Below are 21,382 nucleotides of genomic sequence, written 5' to 3' on the forward strand. Positions count from 1 at the left end.
CTTTAAAGAGAAAAGAGGAGGTCCATGTTCTGTAGAGCAGTGGGAAGAGACAAGACCCAAACAGAAATGCAGAAAGATGGCCAGCGCCATTTCTGCAAGTCCCCCACGAGTCCCCAGAGAAGTGACTTCTCACGCTGTTGTCCCTTCCTTCTCCACCCTTGGGCACCTGCCGTGTGCCCAGGACTCTCCCAGGGGCTGGAGGCAGGGGACAGATGATAAAGAAGGGAGTGTTCAGTAGATGGAGAGTAGAAAGTGAGAGAATGAGGGCCGTGGGGGGTTGCTGAGCAGGGACCTGCCCTGGGGTTTGCGTCCTGAGATAATGGTCCCCAGTACCAGCGAGGGGTCAGGCGGGGGCCCTCTCTCAGGAGCCATGACTCAGCCCCTAAGGCTGCTGAGTTGTGGGCTGTTTTAGCTGTGGAGCCTCCTTTGGTTGATACAGAGTCCAGATTCTTTTAACTGATGGGGGGCAAGGGCCCGGGACCCAGAGTGATGGCCCCCCACTCACAGAGCTGGCGGGCCTCCACGCCCTGCTGAGCTGCTCACCCCCGTCCCCCGCGTCCATGACAGCAGGCAGGACCTGCCTCTGTGTCTCTGCAGCCTTGGCTCTGACCCAGGGCCTGGCCCACAGGCCTCCTGCAGACGCGTTCTCGTGTGACTTTCATCTCGAGACCACCGTAGCATCACCTGCGCTAATGCAGAAATGCTGGGTGCCCGTTACTTGGCCTCCCAGTGACAGCATTTCCCAAGACTCAGTGTATTGTCACCAAGATTGACCTCACTCCCACGCCTTCCAGAGACTGCCAGTCTTACAGCACGTGTATGTGTGTGTGTGTGTGAGAGAGAGCGAGCACATGTCCCCGCCAGAATCTGTACTGACCATTATCCTGGTCCCAGCCCTAACCTCTGCCCCGGGGACTCAGCGGAGGGTCCTTCCTGGAACTGGGGACCCAGACACCTCGGGGTGGTTCTGGTTCCAGCCATGCCCTGTGCTGGCCGCGTCCTCTGTGGTTTCCTCGGATGCGGATGAGGGTGGCGCTGTCCTGTGGTCGGCGTGAGGGCCCAGGGGTGACCAGGCAGGGCTGGCCGTCGCCTCGATGAAGCCCTGTTTTCTGTCCTCTGCTGAGCCCTGGACTCCCCTGCGATTCCCTTTCCTTCCTAGTTCCCTTATGTCACGCCCGCGCCCCACGAGCCCGTGAAGACGCTGAGGAGCCTGGTGAACATCCGCAAAGACTCCCTCCGGCTCGTGAGGTGAGCCCCCGCGCCCCGCCCCGCCCCAGGGGTGCCCTATGTCTGGGAGAGAGTGGCTCCCAGCCTGCCCGCCCGCGTGCAGAATCAGGCCTGGAATCCAGAGCTGAGGATGGGGCGGGGCCACCAGGTTCAGCCTGGGGCACTGCAGCCTGTAACCCAGGGTCTTAGCCGGCCACTGTGCCCCGGGGCTGTGGGCCAGGTCTGGACACAGTCTTGGTTGTCACAACTGGGGCTGGTGGGGGGCAGTCCCGCTGGCCCCCTGGCAAGCAGGAATCGGGGTTGCTGCTCAGCACCCCACAGCTCACAGGACACCCCCACCGCCCTGGGCGATGCAGCCCAGATCTTGGGGGGCTGAGAAACCGCCTCCAACCTGGGAGACCAGAGGTGCCTGGGCCGTCCCCAAACCATGAGAACGCATCAGCCTCCCTTTCCGGGGCAGGAGGCAAAGGAAAGGGGACCCTGCAACGCTGGGCCTCGTCGTCCAAACCCAGCATGGCCTCCACGTTCCCCAAAAGGTGGGGCACAGCCAGGCCCCTGCCTCCGGGGCTCCCGAGGGAGAGGAGTCCTGTCCCCTGCAGGGTGGGAACGCCCCAGAGGCGTGGCCGCTCACCTGCCCTGTCCCTCCGCGTCCCCCACAGGTACAAGGACGGCGCCGACAGCCCCACTGAGGACGGCGAGAAGCCCCGCGTCCTCTACAGCCTGGAGTTCACCTTCGACGCCGACGCCCGGGTGGCCATCACTGTCTACTGCCAGGCGGTGGAGGAGTTCCTGAACGGGACTGCTGCGTGAGTCCCCCCGTGGCTCCGGGCCCAGGCGCTCTGCTCTGTCTGTGTCCCGTGCTTGAGCTGTCGGGGCGGAGGTTTTATTTGAAATAAGGGTCCTGCTGGCCCTGAGGGTCCAAAGTCTGCAACTTGAGCAGGACCACAGCGGCGCTGCCTCCAGCAGGGCCAGCCCCCGGGCAGGGCCAGCAGACCCATCCCCGTCCTGCTGGAGGAGTCCCCTCAGAGGGCAGATGTGGTCGGAAGTGGGGTGGTCAGTGCTGAGAGCCCAGCCTTTGAGTCCCTGATCATGTAACAGCAACCTGCCCGCCCCCGCCCCCACCCCAGGGCCAGTGTCAAAGAAGACGCGCCAAGACCCTCGAGAGTGTCCTTTGTCCTGGAGATGGAGCGAGGCCCTGGGGACCGCGGCTGTGGGTGGGGCGGAGGGAGGCAGGTGAGGGTCGTGTGTGGGACCCCTGCAGAGGGGGAAGCCAGGGTTTTATTAGGATGGGAAGAGAGTGTGCTGCCTGACCCGGCTGTTCCTTTCCTGGGAGTTTATCTGGGGTTGTGCTCGCATACGTGGTCAAGACGTTGAAATAGTAAAATGCTGGTGACCGCCCGGTGTCCACCAGCGGGGGTCTGATCCCATCAGTCAGAGTAGAACTGCGGTGGAGCCCACGCAGGGTCCTCAGAACACGGCATCTGTGTCCGTGATGTCTGTGGGACAGTTTCAGGCACGCGAGCAGAGTACAGGTGGACTGCAGCCTGAGTACTAAAAAGTAGTTCCTGCACCTACAGGTGTGATTATGCCTTGACTTCCCTGGTTGCAGACGGGGCAGAGAAGCAGTTGGCTCGGGGCAAGCGTGAGGCAGGGGACGGGTCGCTGTGCACTTTTTGTCCCCCATTCATTCAGAAAAGCACACAGACCATGAAAGCTGCCTGCAGAGGTGCAGCCCAGCCTGGGAAGGCGGCAGGTGCGGGCTCGGGGCCGGGCAGCGCGTCTCACCGTCCTTTCTCATGCGGCCCCTTTAGGTACAGCCCCAAGAGCCCGGCCCTGCAGTCCGAGACCGTCCACTACAAGCGTGGTGTGAGCCAGCAGTTCTCGCTGCCCTCCTTCAAGATCGACTTCTCGGAGTGGAAGGACGACGAGGTAACAAGCCTCCCGGCTGGGCCCCACGTTCCTGCCCTGGGCGGGGGCCCAGTGCAGTGGCTTGTTGCTCAGATTCCTCAGTGGTCGGTAAGCGTCAGCTGTGGCTGCTGACCGGGATCTGGACCCCGCCGGGTGCCTGGACAGTGGAGCACGGTCGGTCTGGGCGTTGGCAGGACCGGATGGTCGCGGCCGTGAGAGGCTGCGTGCCAAGCCGGCCTTGAGTGCTCCTCGGGTCCGCCCCCTTTTCCTCTCTCAAGGCGTCGGAGAACCACGTCCCTGGCCTGTCAGCGTGAGGCCTGGCGGGTCCAAGGTGTGGACTCAGCCTGTCCAGAGCTGCTATCCTGGGACACTGTCCTCGTCTCTTCTTTTCTGATCGTTACCTCCGCTAACACGTTCCTGAAATAGGCTCAGTTTTTCTTACGTGTGGGTTTTTGTTTGTTTGTTTGCTTTGGTCGCACTGTGCAGCATGTGGGATCTTGGTTTCCTGACCAGGGATTGAACCTGTGTCCCCTCCATTGGAAGTGCAGAGTCTTAACCGCTGGACCGCCAGGCAGGGCTCTTGGCACGCATTTTTTACCATGATAAAATACACACAGCATAGGCTTACATCAGTGACAGACGGTTCACAGGGCATGACCGTGGGGCAGTTCTGGGACATTCTCATCACCTGGGGGGACGCCCTGCACCCACTCGCAGTCATGCCCATGCCTCCTTCTGTTACGTGTATTTTTAAGTGGAAATTTCATCAGTCATCACTGTAGCTGGGAAACGGCTCAGCTCTGCCATAAATAGAAGGTTCCAGAAGTTAGGCTGTATGGGGAACAGAGCCATGCTGTCACGTTCTGGCATGACGTCCTTGCCTGCTGTGGGCATGGAGGGGGCGTTGGCAGGTGTTAGGGACGTGACAGATACTCTGGCACCAAGCCCAGGCTTCTCCTTTGTGCCGGGGTTTCTCAGCCTCGGTGCTGTTGACATTTGGGTTCTGGTGGGGACACCATTCCTGGCCCCCACTCGCCGGGTGTCAGGAGCGTCACTTGCTGCACTAGTGACACTCAGTGCCTCCAGACGCAGCCAGATGTCCCCTCGGCCGCGAGCATCGTGGAGTCAGAGACCTGCCGTCCTCCCTTTTTTAAGCCATTTTCCCCCAGGTTTGCGTCTTTAAAGATGATAACAATATTCATGTGTGCTAAGTTGCTTCAGTCGTGTCTGACTCTTTGCGACCCCATGGACTGTAGCCCGCCAGGCTTCTCGGTGCATGGGATTCTCCAGACAAGAACACTGGAGTGGGTTGCCATGCCCTCCTCCAGGGGATCTTCCTGACTTAGGGATCGAACTCACATCTCTTTATGTCTCCTGCATTGGCAGGCGGGCTCTTTACGACTAGCGCCGCCTGGGAAGCTTGTGTACAGTTGGATGGAATTTACTGCCTTCACAGACTTGTGTGGCCACTGTCACTGCCTTATTGGCTCCAGAACATGATCGTCACCCCCAAGAGAAACCCTCTGCCCATTAGCAGTCCCGCCTCGTTCCTCCTCCAGCCCCCAGCATCCACTCGTCCACTTCCTGTCTCTTTGGATTTGTCTGTCCTGGACATTTCTCGTGAATGCAGTTGTACAAGATGTGACCTTTGGTGTCTGGCTTCTGTCACTCAGCGTCACATCTTCAAGGCTCGTCCACGTCGTGTCCACACTGTGGCATATATCGGTCCTTCGTCCCTTTGTGTGACCGCATAGCGTCCCGCGGGATGGACGCGACCGTGTTTCGTTTGTCCATTCACTGGCTGGTGATGGATATGTGGCTTGCTTCCACCTTTTGGCTGCCATGAATAATGCTGCCGTGAATGTTTGCATGCAAGTCTTTAGATGTGTGTTTTCATTTATTTTTGTTTTAGTTTGTTTTTTAAAGGCTTTTTTAGAGTGATTTTAGGTTATCAAAATTAAGAGGAAGGTATAGAGATTTCCCACGTGGCCGCCTGCCACGCACGCCTGTCGTTCTGTTTTATTCTTGCACCACGGTGTGGTCTTCCAAGTCGGTACCTACAGGTCTCCTTGTGGCTGGTGGGGCTTCTTCAAAGTTTCCCCACCAGACCCTCATGGGCCTCCGTTTGTTTCAGTCACAGCCATGTCCCCGCCTCCCCTAGCCCCTTGCCTTCCCACGTTTCCCCGTGTCCGTCTGGCCTGGGGCTTGCAGACCCTTGTCTGGTGGCTCCTCTGTGACAGCAGAGTCTAGCAGGACTCCCTCTGGTGTTAGTTGCTGCTCCAGCTCCTAACCTGGCCCCCATATTCCCTAAGAAAGCCTCGCCCCCTGCGTTAAAAATCCTCATCTCCCGGGACTTCCCTGGTGGTCCAGTGGTTAAGACTCCGTGCTTCCACCGCAGCGGGTGCGGGGTCTATCCCTGGTTGGGGAACTAAGATCCCACATGCCGTTTGGCACGACAAAAAAGCATTTTAAGAAAAGATCCCGCAGACCCTCTGGGTGGGCGGGTGTCTCTGTCCTCTCCCTGCAGGCCTGGCTCTGGCTCCGGGTTGTGGCTCGTGCTGAGCTCTGGGGAGCAGGAGTCTCAGGGGAGGTGGTCCTTGCTCCCTGGGTCCCCCCCAACCAGGTCCTGATGTCTCGGGGGCGGCGGGGTCGAGGTGCCCTGTCGTCACCACCCCAGTCCTCTGGCTTAGCCCCAGTCAGCCAGTGTAGTCACCCTCGGGGTCTGCAGGGTCCATCTGTTGGACAGATGTCCCATGTTGGGCGCTGCCCTGCACTCTGGGCACTGAATGCTTACAGGAGCACTAGGGAAGCTGCAGGGGCCTTCAAAGCCGGGTTTGTGTCAGGGCTTCTTTGTTCACAAGTGGCAGAAGCACCTCAGTCTGGCTGAAGAAAATCAGGAACCCACTGGTATCGATCATGAAAAGCTGGATGGCTGCGTGCCGGGTCCCATGTCGTCAGGACAGGTGTGCCCCTGCTGAGCTGACCACGCTCTCAGCTGGCGCCTGACACTAGGCGAGATGTGTGGTCCCAGCCTGCGTCCCAGGATGCTCGGGGACGTGCCACCCTCCGGCCGTGGCCCGCTTGCCCTCCCAGCTCACAGTCTTTGGGTCAGGACTCGGACCAGAGGCTCGCACTGCAGAGCCAGACCCGAACCTGGCCAGGCTATCTGCCCCGTCCCAGCACTGGCTCCCCCCGCCCCGCTGCAGCTGGGGACCCGCCGGGCACCCCCCTGAGGCAGGTGTGTTCACTGAGCACCTCTGCCCCGCGGGCTCCGTGTGACTCCCCGCCAGCTCCGTGTGATGCCCCGTGGGCTTCGTGTGACGCCCCGTGGGCTCCGTGTGACGCCCCACTGGTGCACAGACGTAGGGCCACACCGGGTGGACACATGGGTGGAGCGTGGTCGGCAGCGGGAGGGCAGTGGGGATCGCAGGCGTGTTTAAGCTGGAGGGGAGGGATGGTGAGGGGAGTCCCTTCTGCAAGCCCAGACAGCCACACGGGCTCCTCTACTCTGCGTCCGTCTCTGCTGGGCCAGGCGGGAGCTGTTCTTCCCAAGGTTAGACACGGGGTCGCCACGGCACCCGGTACCTGGAGGTGCACCGGGCAGGGTCAGGCAGAGGCCAACCCACGCAGCCCGGCGTCCGTGAGCAGGTGGGGGAGACGGTGTGGCCTGGCTTGGCCTCCCTGGGCGGCGGCCGCGCCGTGACAACGCTGCTGTGTCAGGGGGCGCCCGTCGCAGGGGGCCGGCGCGAGTGCTTGTGTTTCTGGGACCGTCCAGGGTTGGGGGGCCGCACGTGGGCAGTGTGGAGGTCCCGGGGCTGGGAGGGCAGGTGAGGACATTCTGGAAAAGGTGGCATAGACGTGCCCCGTGGCCCCAAGTTACGCGCAGAGCACAGGTGCGCCCTTTTACTCCATTTCCCGCAGAGAAGAACTGGCGTCTGCGTGCTTTGGCCCCACTGCCACAACACCCCCACTCAGGGCACCCGCTCCTCCAGCTTGCTGTGACCACTGTTCCCTCCTTCCCTCCTCAGCTGAACTTTGACCTGGACCGGGGCGTGTTTCCAGTGGTCATCCAGGCCGTGGTGGATGAGGGGGATGGTGAGTGGCATCTCCCCTCAACACCCTTTCCAGGCACGAGGACCTTCTCACCCCATCCGTCGGGGGCGGCAGGGTTCGGTCCAGAGACAGTGCCCATGTGGCTTAGCAGGCTGAGGGTTCCAGGCGCCCCATTGCCCGCGGGCAGTGCCGACCCCGCTCCCCCGGGGTGGAGCCCAGGGCAGACAGGCCAGTGGCGCTGGCATCCACCCTGCGGGGGAGCTACAAAGGCCGTCAGCACCCGGACAGTGCCAACCGCCACCTCCCGCTGCCGTGGGCCACGGGGTCCCCGGTGGGGTGGGCTCCACATGCAGGCTGCGAGCTGGGGAAGCGCCGTCTTGAGAGAAGAAGCCCAGGGCTGGGGCTGGGGCGGCGGAGGCCGGCTCTGACCACCCTTCTCTCTCCCGGGCAGTTGTGGAAGTGACCGGCCATGCCCACGTGCTCTTGGCCGCCTTCGAAAAGGTAAGTCCCATCCTGCTCCTTACTGCCCCGCTGACTCTCTTTACTGTCGTGTCCTGCACACAGTAGGCGCCCAGTGAATGCTGGTGGGGTGGCCGAGGGTCTGTTGTCTGCCTGGCACGGCCCTGGATGTGAGGCTCACGCCCTCCTGGGGGCCCTGAGTTGGGGGTGCCCCACATAGAAAGATACCATTTACACGGAAGGATTCACTTACTGGCGTTACACGTGTTTGAGCTTAGGTGTTTGCCCCTTTCTTCCCACCCAGACCCGAGTCCAGGCCCTGGCTGTTCATGTGTTCAGTGTGTGGTGGGGCTACGTATTATAGTCACCTTCACCGCCAACTCTGCACGAGGGAGTCTCGGGGTCTCAGGATGGTCCTCTCGCTGGCTCTGTTGTTCCTGGGGGCCAGGCAGTTCTGTGTATCCATGCACACAGCGAGTGAGGGTTTGGCGGTGTGGGGACAGGGTGCCTGCTCACTGAGCCGTGCTGGAAGTCGTCGGCCACGGCCGACCCCCACCACCTGTGGACATCAGCCAGCACCGGGCAGATTTCAGCATCAGCCTGTGGCCCAGGTGGCTGAGGAGCAGGACCCGACGAGGACACCGGGCTCAGACCTGCACGTCCTGTGGGACCCTGGCTCCCTCAGCTGTGTGTCCAGCCCTGAGAGCCTCCTGTGTGAGCCCGGCTCCTCCCTGTGATCCGGGCCTTTCCCGTTGCCCCCGGAAGGTCGGTCAGCCAGCCTGAGGCCCCTCTAGTGAGGAGCAGGGGCAGCCCTCTCCCTCTCTGGTACCCCCAGCTACACTCCCCAGGCTGGCCTGGTCGGAAGGGACGGTGACTGTTTCCCCATCTGTGTGCTCTGGCCGGCGATGGGCCGTCGCTGGCAGACGTTTCGTTCTGTGCTTTGCATTTAGAGCCCTGCGAGAAACGGCCTTATTTTTGGGGTGCAGTATACTAGAAACTTGGCTCAGAACCTGCCAGGCTTACAGAAAAGTCCGGGTGCTGGTCTCGGTGGACTCAGAAGGAGTGTTTGGGGAGCAGGAGCTCAGACCAGGTTCTGTGATTGATGAACCGTGGCTCGGAGCGGTGTGGCTCCCAGACCCCGCCTGGCCCGCCTGTCCTCATGGCTCTGAGCATTGGGCTTCCCTGCTGATGTGGGCATGTGATGCCCTCGGGCTGTCTTCACGATTAGACCAGGTTTTCTGAGGGCTGGAGCCACCCGTCTTAGTTCTTGCTGTCCAAGTGCTGCTTCTCGCTCTAGGGAGGCACCGTCGTCGGGACGAGGCTGATGGTGGTGAACTTGAGCCTCCTGGAGAACTAACTACCCAGGGAGAGCTGGATTTTGTAGATCAGGGTGGAACCCAGGTGGCAGTATATTTAGAAGATTGTCTGGGTAGTTTCGAAGCCAGGTCAGAGGGTTGATGTGAGGATCCCTGGCCTGACTCTTGAGTCTTCAGTGGGGTCCTTTTATCACCCGGCGATGTGGGTTGACCGAGGGTGGGCCTGAGCACGGCCGGGTTGACGTCTGGGTCTTTCTCCCCCACAGCACGTGGACGGCAGCTTCTCCGTGAAGCCTTTAAAGCAGAAGCAAATCGTAAGTCCGTCAGAGGGAACACTGGGAGCTGTTTTGATTTGACGTGACCCTGTGATCTCTATGGGTTATTCTGCGAGGCCACCATGGCTGCTGCGGAATTAGCTGGTGACACGGCTGCAGTGGGCCCTGGGCTCCAGAAGGTCAGGGTCAGAGTCACGGCGTGTGTCTGCGTGTACTGCGTACCCACCACATACCTGCGTTGACCACTGTAGTCCTGAGTCTTGTCCAGCTTAAACTTAGCGTTGCGTAAATGTTAGCTGAACATGTGAATGGACAGAATGAAAGAAGGGAGGGAGGGAGGGAGGGAGGGAAGGAAGAAGTTAGGAAAGAAACACTGCAGTTTTCCTCCTTCATCCTTCCAACTTGCTGAAATGACCTCCATGTTGAATAGAGACTTGAATTGACTTGATCTGTATTTAAGGCAAGGATGGAATCTCTTGGAACCCATGGGAGCTGTAGACCAGTACGGCCTTTCTTTGGAGTCAGTAACTCCATGTTCCAGCCCCAGGAAGAATTACCCTGGTGGTCTCCTGCTGCAGTACGCTCTGTGAGGATTTAGAGGCCGGGGCCCTGAGCCGAGCCCAGAGGCTGGTTTAACTGTGGCCCCGGTGGGGTCTTTCTCCAGAGCTGTGATGATCAGGTTGTCCTCGTGTGCCGCTGCTCAGGCATGTCAGCCACGGCCCGGGCTGGCGGCGGTCAGTTTTTTAAGAGAGGGCTCGCGAGAACCCTGGGAGGGCCAACGCCTGGAGGTGGCTGGAGGGCAGGAGACCCCAGTGGTGGTCCAGGCACGGGTTTCAGGAGAGCTGACTGGCACACCATGGCTCTCAGGAGGGTCTTGGTTGTCCGTGTGGTGGGAAATGCAGCAACTCAGGGCACTTTGAAACGTAGTCAGCTCGAGGCCTGACTCTGGTCCGTCTTGGAGCGGGGAGGGTGACAGGAGGGTCTGGAGTCGTTTTCCTGTGGGGTTGGGCCTGATAAGGTGAGCAGAAGGTGTGGTCACCAGCCCCAGTAGAGCTTGGCTCCATGCCCTCTGGGCTGGGCAGGGCCTGGCGAGCCCAGTGTCCATGCTTCCCGTGGGCACCTCGCCCTGCCCGTCTCCAGCAGTATCTGCTCCCTGCTGGGAGGGGGGAGGGGGGCGGGGCTGGACAGAGTAGACGCCCAGGCCTGCCCCCAGGACCCGAGCCCGGCCTCTGGGAGGGGGTGTCGGGCCGGGGGTTGCAGAGGAGCCCTTGTGGGGGCGAGTGCCCAGAGGCCGCTCTGCCCTGCAGGTGGACCGGGTTAGCTACTTGCTGCAGGAGATCTATGGCATCGAGAACAAGAACAACCAGGAGACCAAGGTGCGTGCTCGCGACCCCGCAGGTGGGCCAGGCCACGTGCCCTCCGCGCTCCGCTGGCTGCTAGGAGGTGGTGACCTGCTTGGCTCCCCCATCCTGGCCAGGGCCCTGACGTGCCTTCCCCTGGAGGCCCCAGGACCCCAGGCTCCATCACTTTTCCTTCATTCTTGAGTCATCAGAGTCTGTGGGACGTTTTGTCCTTTTTCCAGCAAATGTGCTGCCTCCTTCCCATCACTGGGCTCTGGCTGTCAGGGCAGCCTGGGACGCCGGGCCTGCTCCTGCCCCCAGACCTTGCCCAGGTGGCCCTGGCCTTTCCCCCCTACAGCAGTGGCTCAGCTTGCGGTGCGACATCCGTGAGGGGAGCCTGGTGGCCCACAGAGCCTGGGTGTGGGGGCACAGACCCCCTTAATTGTGGGAAACAGGAGACCTGAGTCCTCTCGATTTGGGGGGTGGATGGGGGGGCACCCTGCTCCTCGGTGACCTTCCTCTTCCCCCAGGGGCTTAACTTGGCCCCCACAGCCCCTGACCTCTGGCCTCAGGAGCCACTGACCCTGGGTGCCTCGTGTCCCCGCAGCCCTCGGACGAGGAGAACAGCGACAACAGCAACGAGTGCGTGGTGTGCCTGTCTGACCTGCGGGACACGCTGATCCTGCCCTGCCGCCACCTCTGCCTCTGCAACTCCTGTGCAGACACGCTGCGCTACCAGGCCAGCAACTGCCCCATCTGCCGGCTGCGTGAGTGGGGCGGGTGGTGGAGGGGGGCACAGGCAGGGCCCCTGCGGTCATGGCCGGCACCTCCAGGGAGGTCGGACCCGGTCTAGGAGGGACTGGCGGCCGGTGTGTGCAGGGAGCTGCCCAGACGCGATCAGCGACTCAGCTTCTCAAGGAGTATGTGGGACAGACTCGGAGCAGTTCAGTTCAGTTCAGCTGCTCAGTCATGTCGGACTCTTTGCGACCCCATGGACCGCAGCACGCCAGGCCTCCATCACCAACTCCTGGAGCTTATTCAAACTCATGTCCATCGAGTTGGTGATGGCATCCAACCATCTCATCCTCTGTCGTCCTTTCTTCTGCCGTCAATCTTTCCCAGCATCAGGGTCTTTTCAAATGCGTCTGATAAGACACGACAATAAAGTGGAAAGTGTGCTGAGTGTAAACTATCACGGAGTTTAGTTTGGTTTCCTGGAGCATCTGGAGGAAGTTGTCATATCAGGCTGAATTCTGAGTAAAACATCCATCCTCCAGCAGAGAAGGAACGTCCTCAGGGGGTGGGTCCTGCTGGTGTCTCTGGGGTCCTGGCCGGGTCCTGGTGGGTGCTGGGTGTGGGCAGCGAGGGCGCCCTCATGTGGCCACTGCGGGACATTCTCTCTGAATAAATAAAGGATGGCTTTTTTTTTTTTTTCCAGTCATAGGGGGCTGTCAGGTGCATTGTTGCTTTCAGAAGCAATGCATCGGTAGATTTGAAATTCGGGTCATAAAAGCATGTTTTTGTTGCTGTGTTTAGTTCTTTGGTCAGTGACTGTTCACTGGAAAGCTCTCTTGATGGATAGTTTACAGCTACGTTAAAATCATGCTCCAGAGCAGTTAATCAATATTCATGGCCTTGGGAAGCCCTGGCAGAGAAAAAGAAAGTGTGAGTTACAAATAGCAAAGCTCAGGGAGTTCCCTGGTAGCCTAGTGGTTAGAGCTCCAGGCTTTCACTGCTGTGACCCAGGTTTAATCCCTGGTGGGGACTGAGATCCTACAAGCTGGTCCCCTGAAGCCTAGTAAAAAACCCAAAAAGTCCAGGTTTTTTTTTTTTTTAATGCAAATTGGTCTTTGTAACTAAGTGCTCTTTGCCCTATGAATAGCATATTCAAAAACCTAACTTACATTCAGTAAGTATCAATAACATGTCATTTTCCTTTGTTTCCCGATTGGATTTACTTCTGTTTTTAGTGAATTGCATTCCAGCTTAAAGGCGTTCAGTTTGTATATACAGTCAAAGGAGACCAAGGCAGGGCATTTTGAAGGCTTTTGTTGTGATTAAATCGTTTGTTTCGTTTTCAATAACAAGTGTTATTTCATGACTACCGTACTTTTCACAAAACAAATTCTTCATCCACCTGAAAACTAAAATAGAATGGTGGTCATCTGTTTCATCGGCTGTATTGGACTGACTGAAACTCCTCGTGTCTGAGAATCATGGTCCTTAGGAATTCATTCTTATATTCGATTCCAAGAAGGTGGCATGTTTCCCTGGAGCCTCTGGCTTTCTACGGGGAGGAATCAACTTATATTCTTTCCCTTCTTTTTTTTTTCTCCTTTAACCTTAACCCGGGCCTCTTCTGGGATCACTGCGGGGTGGGTGGTCGTCAGGGTCAGCGAAACTCAGCAGGGTCTCAGGGTGCCGCCCCCACCTGACCTGAACCCATCCCTTCCCCGCAGCGTTCCGGGCTCTTCTGCAGATCCGGGCGGTGCGCAAGAAGCCGGGGGCCCTGTCCCCCATCTCCTTCAGCCCCGTTTTGGCCCAGAGCATGGACCACGACGAGCATTCTGTGAGTGCTTCTTCCTTTCTGTGTCAGAGCTGGAGTGGGCAGGGGTGGGGCCTGGGAGAAGCCCCGTCCACTGTAAGGCCCCGCCCTCACATTCTGACAGCGAGGACAGTGGGCCTGGTGGGTCAGCAGGGGACTGCCCAGGCTCTGCCCTTAGGGCTGTGCCCTGCGAGCTTTCGGGGCCCCTGGCTCACCTGCCTGGTCCCAGGGGGCAGCTGTGAGGCTGAGTTGGGGGGTTGGCCCCGGCCCTGGCCCCGTGAGCGCTGGCTGCCCCGAGGACATTGCTTCTTCCAATAGCAAGGTTCTGAGATGCAGGTGATCTTTGGCTGAGCCTGAGTCATGGTGTCGGTCACCTCTGTTCCATCACACCAGACAGCCAGGGGCATTGTGTGCTCTTAGGAAGAGAATTCTCCTCCGAAGGGCGGCAGTGGCGTGTCCTCCCCTGCTCCCTGCCCTCCCAGCCCCTGCCCAGGCACACAGGAGGGCACTTGCAGCCGTCCGCTGGACCTGCTCCCGAGGAACCGTGGGTCAGACCTTGCTGCAGCGGACGAGGGGAGTTAGATCAGGCTTCAGGAACCTCGAGAGAAGGGGAGGGAGACAGACACAAACAGACATAGGCGGATGGGGATGAAGGTTGACAGGGTGGTCCTGAGAGAAGGGCAGGAGGAGAAGCAGAAGGAATGTGGAGAGACGGGGCAGGGGTTTGGGGGTCGCCGAGGTGGGCAAAGGGGCAGAAGATGCGGGATGGACGTGGGGCAGGCCCGGCTCTCGGGTCCCCACTGGCTTCGAGCGTTGTCGGCCTGTGAGCCTGTTTTCTTGGCTCTCGATTCAGTTGTTTGGATCCCGTGATTCTCAGAGGCCCTGCCAATGCTCTAAAAGGGAGATGAGCCAACACTGCCCGGCCTGGCATCCCCACAGACGGTGCCTGCCCTGGGCCAGCAGGTGTGATGAGTTCTGCCCCAGTGTTTGAGAACTGGGCCAGTGTTTAAGTCTGAGAATCCTCCTGGAGACTCAGCTTTCTAGCTTCTCTTTCAGTATCTGAAGGTGCTGTGTGCCTCTGGACGAGGGGCAAGGATGCCCCTTGTGGGGGGTACCCATCTCCCCATTTCTCCCTGGCCAGCCACACTGTTTATCCTGCGAGGCCTGTGGGCACCAGGGCTTCTAGCTCTGAAACCAGGCCCTCGGTCATTTACCGGTGGACTTTATTTCAGAGCAGTGAGCACTTTCTCCAGTACTGCCCATGTTTCTGGTGGAGAGAACTGTGCTGGGGTTCCCACCCCGAGGCAGGAGTCTGGCTGCTCCACGGAGGGTGGGGCTCGGGCAGTGGGTTCTTACTGCCGCCGCTCCCGGTTTCTGCCCTGGTGTCCGAGGGTCAGGTGGGACCCTCCCATGTTTGTCCCTCTTGTCCAGAGGGCTGAGGCGCCTCCCACAGTGCAGGGCAGCCCGGGGCACGGATGGTTAACGTCGCACGCTCCCGAGGGCCAGCGCCGCCCTCTCTGGAGGTTATGATCCCAAGTAAGTGGCCCTCGTTCTCCACCACGTTCCCTGCAGGAGCGGTTTCCACGAAGCACCAGAGCCCACGTGAGCCATTTTCTGCGGTGAATCTTAAGATCAGCACCGAATGGGAGCGATCAGGGGCTTTAACTCCATCTTTAGGAGTCAGGCTTGGCAATGAGTCGACCAGGCTGTGTTGGGGCCTCCAGGTCCCTTCTCTGTGCCCAGCTGGGCCCCTTCGTGGGGCGTGCTTGGCCACTGTCATGCCCGCCCCAGCCAGGACCTGCTGCTCAGCTAGGGGTGGGGGGTAGCCCAGACCAGGAGTGGCCGCGAGGGACAGGGACCGGCTCCTCCAGTGCCAACAGGACGCAGAGGCCCAGCCTACCCAGGCCCCGAGGTAGAACCTGTGCTCAGCCAGGTCCCCGCGGCTCAGAGGCTGGTAGAGTTTGCAAAGTGCTGGCTCCCGGCCTGCCCGGAGGCCAGAAGGCCAGGGAGACCCCGTCCAGCCCGCTCGGCGCCGCACGGGGGGTGGCAGCAGTAAAACCTATGATTTTTATCTTGACAGTGTCCCTTTAAAAAATCAAAGTCGCACCCCGCCTCACTGGCCAGCAAGAAACCTAAAGGGGAAACAGTAAGTGTGTCTGGCCCCGTGGCTTCGTCTCTGCCCCGTGCCCCGATGACTGCAGTGACGGGCATGCACTTTCACCCAGGCCAGTGTGTCCAGTTCCTTTAACCTGTCAGACCCACTCTCCCCAGTCCCGGCGTGCCCGCCCAGGAAGGGAGTTTTGTGGAACAAGCAGAACACAAGGTCTGTCGGCACGAAGCCCCGGCACCCCTCTCGCCAGCTCTGCTTCCTCCCGAGTGTCCTGTTTCCCTTTTTTTTCTTGCTGGCAGTGGAATGACGTCGGAGGTGGAATTAAGGCTGCCGCTCTTGTTGCGAACGTCCCTCACGCTTGCTCACCCTGCACCCCTGCCCTGCGGGCCGACACTCGTATTTCTCTCGTTTTCCCTGCATCTCGGGGTGGGGGCAGGCAGGGGCCAGCTAGTGAGTAGCTGCCGGGCCGGGCCTCTGCCTGGACCCCCCTTGGTAAAAGGCAGAGAGTCAGGGTCCCCAAGGGTCAGCTTAGACACAGAGATTTCCTTTTCTTCCCCCTGTTCCGAGGGGTGAGGGAGATCAGAGTAATAACATGAACCTGCAGGCGGCCTGGGAGCAGATGCAGGCGCCATGGTCCCAGGTGGCCCAGAGGTACCCGCTGAGGACAGGAAGCCCCAGCTGGCTCCTCTGCCCGCCCGGCCCCCAGGGTCACCCTGTCACCTCCTGCAGGCCAGCGGGGCAGGCAGGGCTTCCGAGGAGAGCACGCTGCCCTTCACCTCGCTCACAAGCTGATGGCAGGTGGCCGTCCCACCCACGGCCCTGGCGACCCAGCTAACTCCCTTGGTGCCTGGCCTCCCGCTCCCTTCGCCTTTAGCCCTGAACTTAGCCCGTTGGTTGGATCCTCCCAGCGTGGGCTACCAGTCCTGGGCCCATTAGACCCCGGGAGCCTGTGTCGGCCCAGCAGTGCTTGCGCAGCCCCAGAGGGTCTCCAGGCCCGACCCCTGTGTCGGGCGGGTCCTCTTGGCCTGGACCGCGTGCTCCCAGCGGCTTCTCCCATGGCTTTGCTGCCCTCCTGCTCCGGCCCTTCCTCTTACTAACCGCGCCCCCCACTCTCTGCGCCCACCGGGCAGGAGCAGAAAGCCAGGCAGGGGCTGGCTGAGGCCGGGGTGGGCGGCCTTCTGGACGCCTTCTCTGCCTCCATCCTGGGTGCCACACGGACACTTGGATGTCCAGGGCCGCGGCTGATGGCCGAGGCCTCCCTGGGCAGGGGTGCCCCCCGAGGGCGGGGGATGAGACCCTGGAAGGTGGAGTGGACAGGGGACGGTCAGAGAGCAGGCTCTGGGGAGCAGACCGTCTCGGGGGCGCCATGGGCAGTGGGCGGGTGCCTGGCCGGCTGGCCCCTCACGCCCCTCCCTCCGCAGAGCGCCGACAGCATCCCGCCCGGCTACGAGCCCATCTCCTTGCTTGAGGCACTCAACGGCCTTCGGGCGGTGCCCCCGGCCGTCCCCCCAGCCGTCCCCACGGCTCCCCTCTATGAGGAGATCACATACTCGGGCGTCTCAGATGGCCTGTCGCAGGCCAGCTGTCCACTTGCCGGAATCGATCGGATGGTGGAAAGCAGCCTGCAGAAGGGCAAGCCCCGGAACAAGTCCCCTGACAGGTGAGCCCGGCGCCGGCAGCCCCCTGCGGCGGCGTGCGGCCCTGCCAGGTGCACCTCCCCCACCCCGCCTGCCCCCCACGAGCCGGGGGCCACGTGCCTGGGATCTGGCCACGGGTCAGTCATGGGTCCTCCAGGCCGCCCTTGGAGGTGCTGGTGACCAGCCCTGCTGGGCTCAGTTTTTCTCAGACGCTCACGGGTTTTCTAGAACAGTAGAAAAGAGGCACAGGTTCTGTAGAACTCCCACGGCCTCGCCGCCTTCTGCGTGTTAGAGTGGCTCCACAGATGGGGAGGCCCCGGGCTTGTCCTCTCGCCGCCTGCGCTCCCCCCAGGCTTTGCCACTGTGGCTCCCTTCCCTTCTGTAAGGGCCCTGGGGGCCTCCTGCACACACTCCTTGGCCTGGTGCACCTGTGCTGGCCCTTCCCCGGGTTTTGGGGCCCCTGGGGCTGGCTTGGTTGAGCTCACCCACCTGTCCTCTGCCTGCTCTGTCCCCAGCACCCTCCGGTCCCCATCGTCCCCCATCCACGAGGAGGATGACTCAGAGGCTCTGCCCGCGCCGGGTGGGGCGGGGCTGGCGCTGAGCAGCTCCCCCGAGGTGAGGCCCCTCCCTGTCCATCTGTCCCCGCCTCCTGCCTTTTGGCCTCCCAGCCCCCACTGCTCGTGGGTGAAGGCCGTGGGGGCCCCCGTGTCCAGGGCCCAGATGTCAGCACCAGGGTCCAAGCACGTCTCTTGTGTCTTAGAGCTTCATGACGGAGACAGTGGATGAGACTTCGTCGCTGAAGCAAGGTGAGTGCTCCCGGGCCTGAGCCCTGCTGTGCTCCGCCCCTGCTCCTCTGAGGGTTCTCTGAGCTGTGCTGGCCGACCACACACCGCGGTTCCTGCACGTCTCCCGGAGGACAGCCCTCGGCCGCCCGGTTTCCCTCCTTGCCTGTCCTTTAGTGGCAACAGCCGTTTGTTCTCTTCCCCCCTGGACGGTTCTGCTGTGGTTGGTGCCCCATGCTCTTGGCCTGGGGCTCTGCCTGTCCCACCGTGGCGGGGTCGCACCGGGGCCTCTGGGACTCGGGCCTGGTGTGGCCAACAGCCAGAGGGTGTGCACAGCTCAGCCAGCCCCTCCCCTGTGTGTCCCCCATGCGGGGGTCCTGGCGCCCTTCCTGAGCAGAGGGTTTCGTTAGCACTCGGTGGCCCCTGGGGTCCAGTCCCAGCTACCGCTGCCAGGCACTGACTCTGGGTAGGGCGGTGACCCACCAAGGCACGGTGGGGCCTCAAGGGAGGTGATGCGACGTGGAGACGCCATCCCTCTGCCATCCCGGTGGTTCCTCCCCGCATCAGACAGGGAGACAGAGGCTCACCAGGCTTGGTGTCGGGGGAGGCCCAGGTGTGGTCAAGATCCCCAGAGCACCCTGCCATCTCTGGTGTCATGAGCCCTCCCAGCTGCGTGGCCCCTGGCCTCGAGAGTCACGGGGTGACCACGGCCTGCAGGCCCCTGGGAGTGGTGCCAGGAAGGGGTGTCCCCCCGGGAGTCCAGTGCTGTCGCTCCCTGCTCACCGTGCAGGCAGGCCCCTCTGCCCCTCAGGCCTCGGCTTCACCCTCCGGTGGCGGCAGCTCCTTCCTGCCTGCACACTGCGCCAGGACCGGGGGCCTCCAGGTCCCTGTTTCGGGATGCAGGCCACTCTGAGGGCCCCAGAAATGCAGGGCAGGTCCCAGCTGAGGTCTGACACGTGAAGAGGAGGATCCACTCCCCACGTGAACGCCCTGCTGTGGGCCTGGAGCTGTGTGCCCACCTGCCCGTTCTGGAAGATAGCAGACGTTCTTTTCAATATGGGCATGGGATGTCTTTCTAATAAAAACAAAACAGAGCCCCATGCTGGGAGGGGTGTGGGGGGCAGGAGAAAAGGAAAAAGGAAGAAAATATGATAGACCGTCTGCCTCGGTCCCAGGAGAACGGGGGAATTGGGGTAGGGTCTGGGCTCGGGGGGACGGCTGGACCACCTCCTGCCCGCAGGCCCCCCACCTGCCTCCATCCCCTGCAGGGAGCCGCGTGCCATCCATCGAGAATGTCCTGCAGGATGGCAGCCCCGAGCCCTGTGGTCGCAGCCAGCCTGGCGCACCTGCCGACGTCTACCTGCCAGGTAAGGGCGGCACACCTGAGGTTCTGGAGTCGAGACGAGCAGCCTTGTTGGCCTCAGAGCCTGGTTCCTTCCTGGTGGCGGGGAAGGCCTTCCTCTCTGCCCCCGCCTGCCCCGGGAGCCACACCACCTTGAGCTGTGGCCGGGCCCTGGGGGGCTGAGACGGGCTTCAGTGTGGAAGGGTCTCTTGTCCGTGGGCTTCTGGCTGAGCAGCGGAGCCTGTGCAAACAGAGGGGGCTTGGAGGTGGGGTGCTGGTGTGAGGAAGCAGGGCAGCAGGTGGCTCACCGGCACACACAGGCCCCCCCAGAGGAACCCACAGGCAAAGCTCTGTTAGAGCAACTCGGGACTCCAGAGGACCTGGTGTTTCCTGAGGATGAAAACCTGGTTGGGTAGAGTGGGATGGAGGGGTCAGGAAAGGCTCCACTTCCTGGAGCCTTGAGCGAATCCTGATCCTGCCGATGGCCTCTTGCCCTGGCCCCTGGGTGCCACTGGGGGGCACCCCGAGCACACTTAGCCAGTGCAGGGCCACCACCCCCACTTCTCACCCCTTGAGCGGCCCACAGAGCGTCCAGGCATCTGCAGGGCTGGCCCGGCCCATCAGTGGGCCCGGGACCTCTGGCGGTCAGGACCCCCAGCGTGTCTCAGTCCTCCTATGGATCTTGGCCAGCTGTGGGGTGGGGAGAGTGGCAGAGGCCACTGGCTGGCCCTGGTGCTTGTTTGGACAGCGGGGTGGGCTTGGTTCTCAATGCCAGAGTGGAGCGGGGGCCACGCTGGGCTGTCTTGCACCCGCTTCCCCCCAGCTTGGTTGCCTGCTCCTGGGGGCGGGCCGGGGCCCTCAGGGACCCATCGCCTCTGTGACCACCCACCCCCACGCCGCGGCCTCTGTCCCCCAGGCTTCCTCCTTCAGCAGAGACCCTGAGCATCTCCCGCGCACTGTGTGGCTTTAAGAATGCGAGCCCCCACACGTTAGGGGTGCCTTCTTTTCAGCAATTGCATGGTGTCCTCTGGGTGGAGGGAGCGTGATTTAGTGGATCTTAGTGTAACCTGCCAGATGGGATAAAAGGGGGGCGGGCAAATCCGTAAAACGGAGAGACCCGTGATGCCCGGTGCCCCAGAAGCCCCGCGGGCTGGAGGCCCTTGCTGGGCCCCACCACACCCAGCCCCTCGTCCCTGCCGCCTGCCCGCGTCCTTCCCCGGCCTGGCGTCCTCTGCCTTAGCGCCAGGCCCGGGCACGCTCTCGGGGAAGGCGCTGGGCACCTCTCGTGCGTCAGCCTGTGTGTGTGTGTGGCGTTTGTTCCTATCACACCTGCCCCCGCACCTGCACCTCAGTCAGCCGCCGGCGCCTCTGCCGGCGCCTCTGCCTGGAGCGTGCGGCCCCTCTGAGTGCCCTGCTAACTGAGCTTCCATCTCTCTCCTCCTCTGGCAGCCCTGGGGCCCGGCTCCTGCTCCGCTGGTTTAGAGGAGTAAGCCGGTACGTGACGCCTTCGCACACGGGGCGGGGGGCTGCTTCCCCATATGGGGAAGTCTTCTCAGGGGCCCTGGATTCTGAATCCAGAGGCTTCCGAAGGCCACAGCACGGGTGCTCCAGAGAGGTGGTCCTTCGGGAGGGGTCCAACCAGCCTTTGGAACCGAAGGACTTTCCCTCTGGACCGGGCGGCCCAGTCAGGCTCTTGTAGCCTCAAGGGTCCCAGAATCAGTGACTCAGCGCCAGCCAGGACCCCACTGTTGGCTGACAGCTAGCCTGTCCCCCACCTCTGGAACCTCCTGGAACACCAGCATGCTGTGGGGTCAGTCTCTGAGTGGTCCCCGGACAGCCCAAACGGACATCTTACTGAAAGCCATTCTGAGAGCACCCCCAAAGAGGGGGACGCACTGGGGGACCCCTGCCCCTCCTCCAGGCACCCTCAGCCTGCTGGGAAGTCTGGAGAGAAGGAACCTGGCGCCTTCGAGGGCCCAGGGTTTCTAGATGAATGTGGTGGGGTCCCGCCCCCGGCTGTCGGCCTTGGAGGACTTGGCCCCCCTCCCGGTCAGCCGTGCTGCCCGACCGCGGGGTCTGCCACCAGCAGCGTTCCTCCCACAGACCTCTCCTGTCTTCCTTGGTCGCTTTTTGTGACAACGCTTAGCTTCAACTGAAATGGCACCTGGCACTTTTAAGACGTTGGCCCCAGCCTCGCCCTTGGAAGATAGTGTTGCCACTTGGGTAAAACTTCCGGAAGTGGGAAACGGCTCAGACCCGGCTGTGGAGGACCGTGCTTGTCTTCTGGGCTGCACGGCAGAGCTGGCTTCCCAAGTGCAGCCTCAGCTCCTAAGAAGACAGGCCCCTCGCTGGGCCCCCCAGGGTTGTTGCTGGCCCCAGGGGCACCTG

The 21,382-nt window shown here is 61.6% G+C and overlaps 1 protein-coding gene across 7 annotated transcripts in view; it reads left to right on the forward strand.

Moving 5' to 3' along the window:
- Positions 1–21,382, forward strand: part of MGRN1 (mahogunin ring finger 1) — a 36,679-nt gene that overhangs the window by 13,434 nt on the left and 1,863 nt on the right. The window contains exons 3-18 of one of the 7 annotated variants that reach the window (XM_005224549.5): positions 1,160–1,248; positions 1,887–2,033; positions 3,039–3,156; positions 7,164–7,230; positions 7,640–7,689; positions 9,230–9,277; positions 10,546–10,614; positions 11,186–11,345; positions 13,038–13,147; positions 14,696–14,725; positions 15,204–15,269; positions 16,655–16,893; positions 17,386–17,485; positions 17,631–17,676; positions 18,921–19,019; positions 20,444–20,488. In XM_005224549.5, the coding sequence (XP_005224606.1) occupies positions 1,160–1,248; positions 1,887–2,033; positions 3,039–3,156; positions 7,164–7,230; positions 7,640–7,689; positions 9,230–9,277; positions 10,546–10,614; positions 11,186–11,345; positions 13,038–13,147; positions 14,696–14,725; positions 15,204–15,269; positions 16,655–16,893; positions 17,386–17,485; positions 17,631–17,676; positions 18,921–19,019; positions 20,444–20,484 (1,479 nt within the window). In that variant the 3' untranslated portion in view covers positions 20,485–20,488. The remainder of the gene's footprint in view (positions 1–1,159; positions 1,249–1,886; positions 2,034–3,038; positions 3,157–7,163; positions 7,231–7,639; positions 7,690–9,229; positions 9,278–10,545; positions 10,615–11,185; positions 11,346–13,037; positions 13,148–14,695; positions 14,726–15,203; positions 15,270–16,654; positions 16,894–17,385; positions 17,486–17,630; positions 17,677–18,920; positions 19,020–20,443; positions 20,489–21,382) is intronic. The other 6 variants (XM_005224547.5, XM_024985038.2, NM_001076942.2 and 3 more) reach the window with 6 other exon arrangements.

This window comes from Bos taurus, chromosome 25 (genome assembly GCF_002263795.3).
Source record: "Bos taurus isolate L1 Dominette 01449 registration number 42190680 breed Hereford chromosome 25, ARS-UCD2.0, whole genome shotgun sequence".
In the NCBI taxonomy this organism is placed as follows: domain Eukaryota; kingdom Metazoa; phylum Chordata; class Mammalia; order Artiodactyla; family Bovidae; genus Bos; species Bos taurus.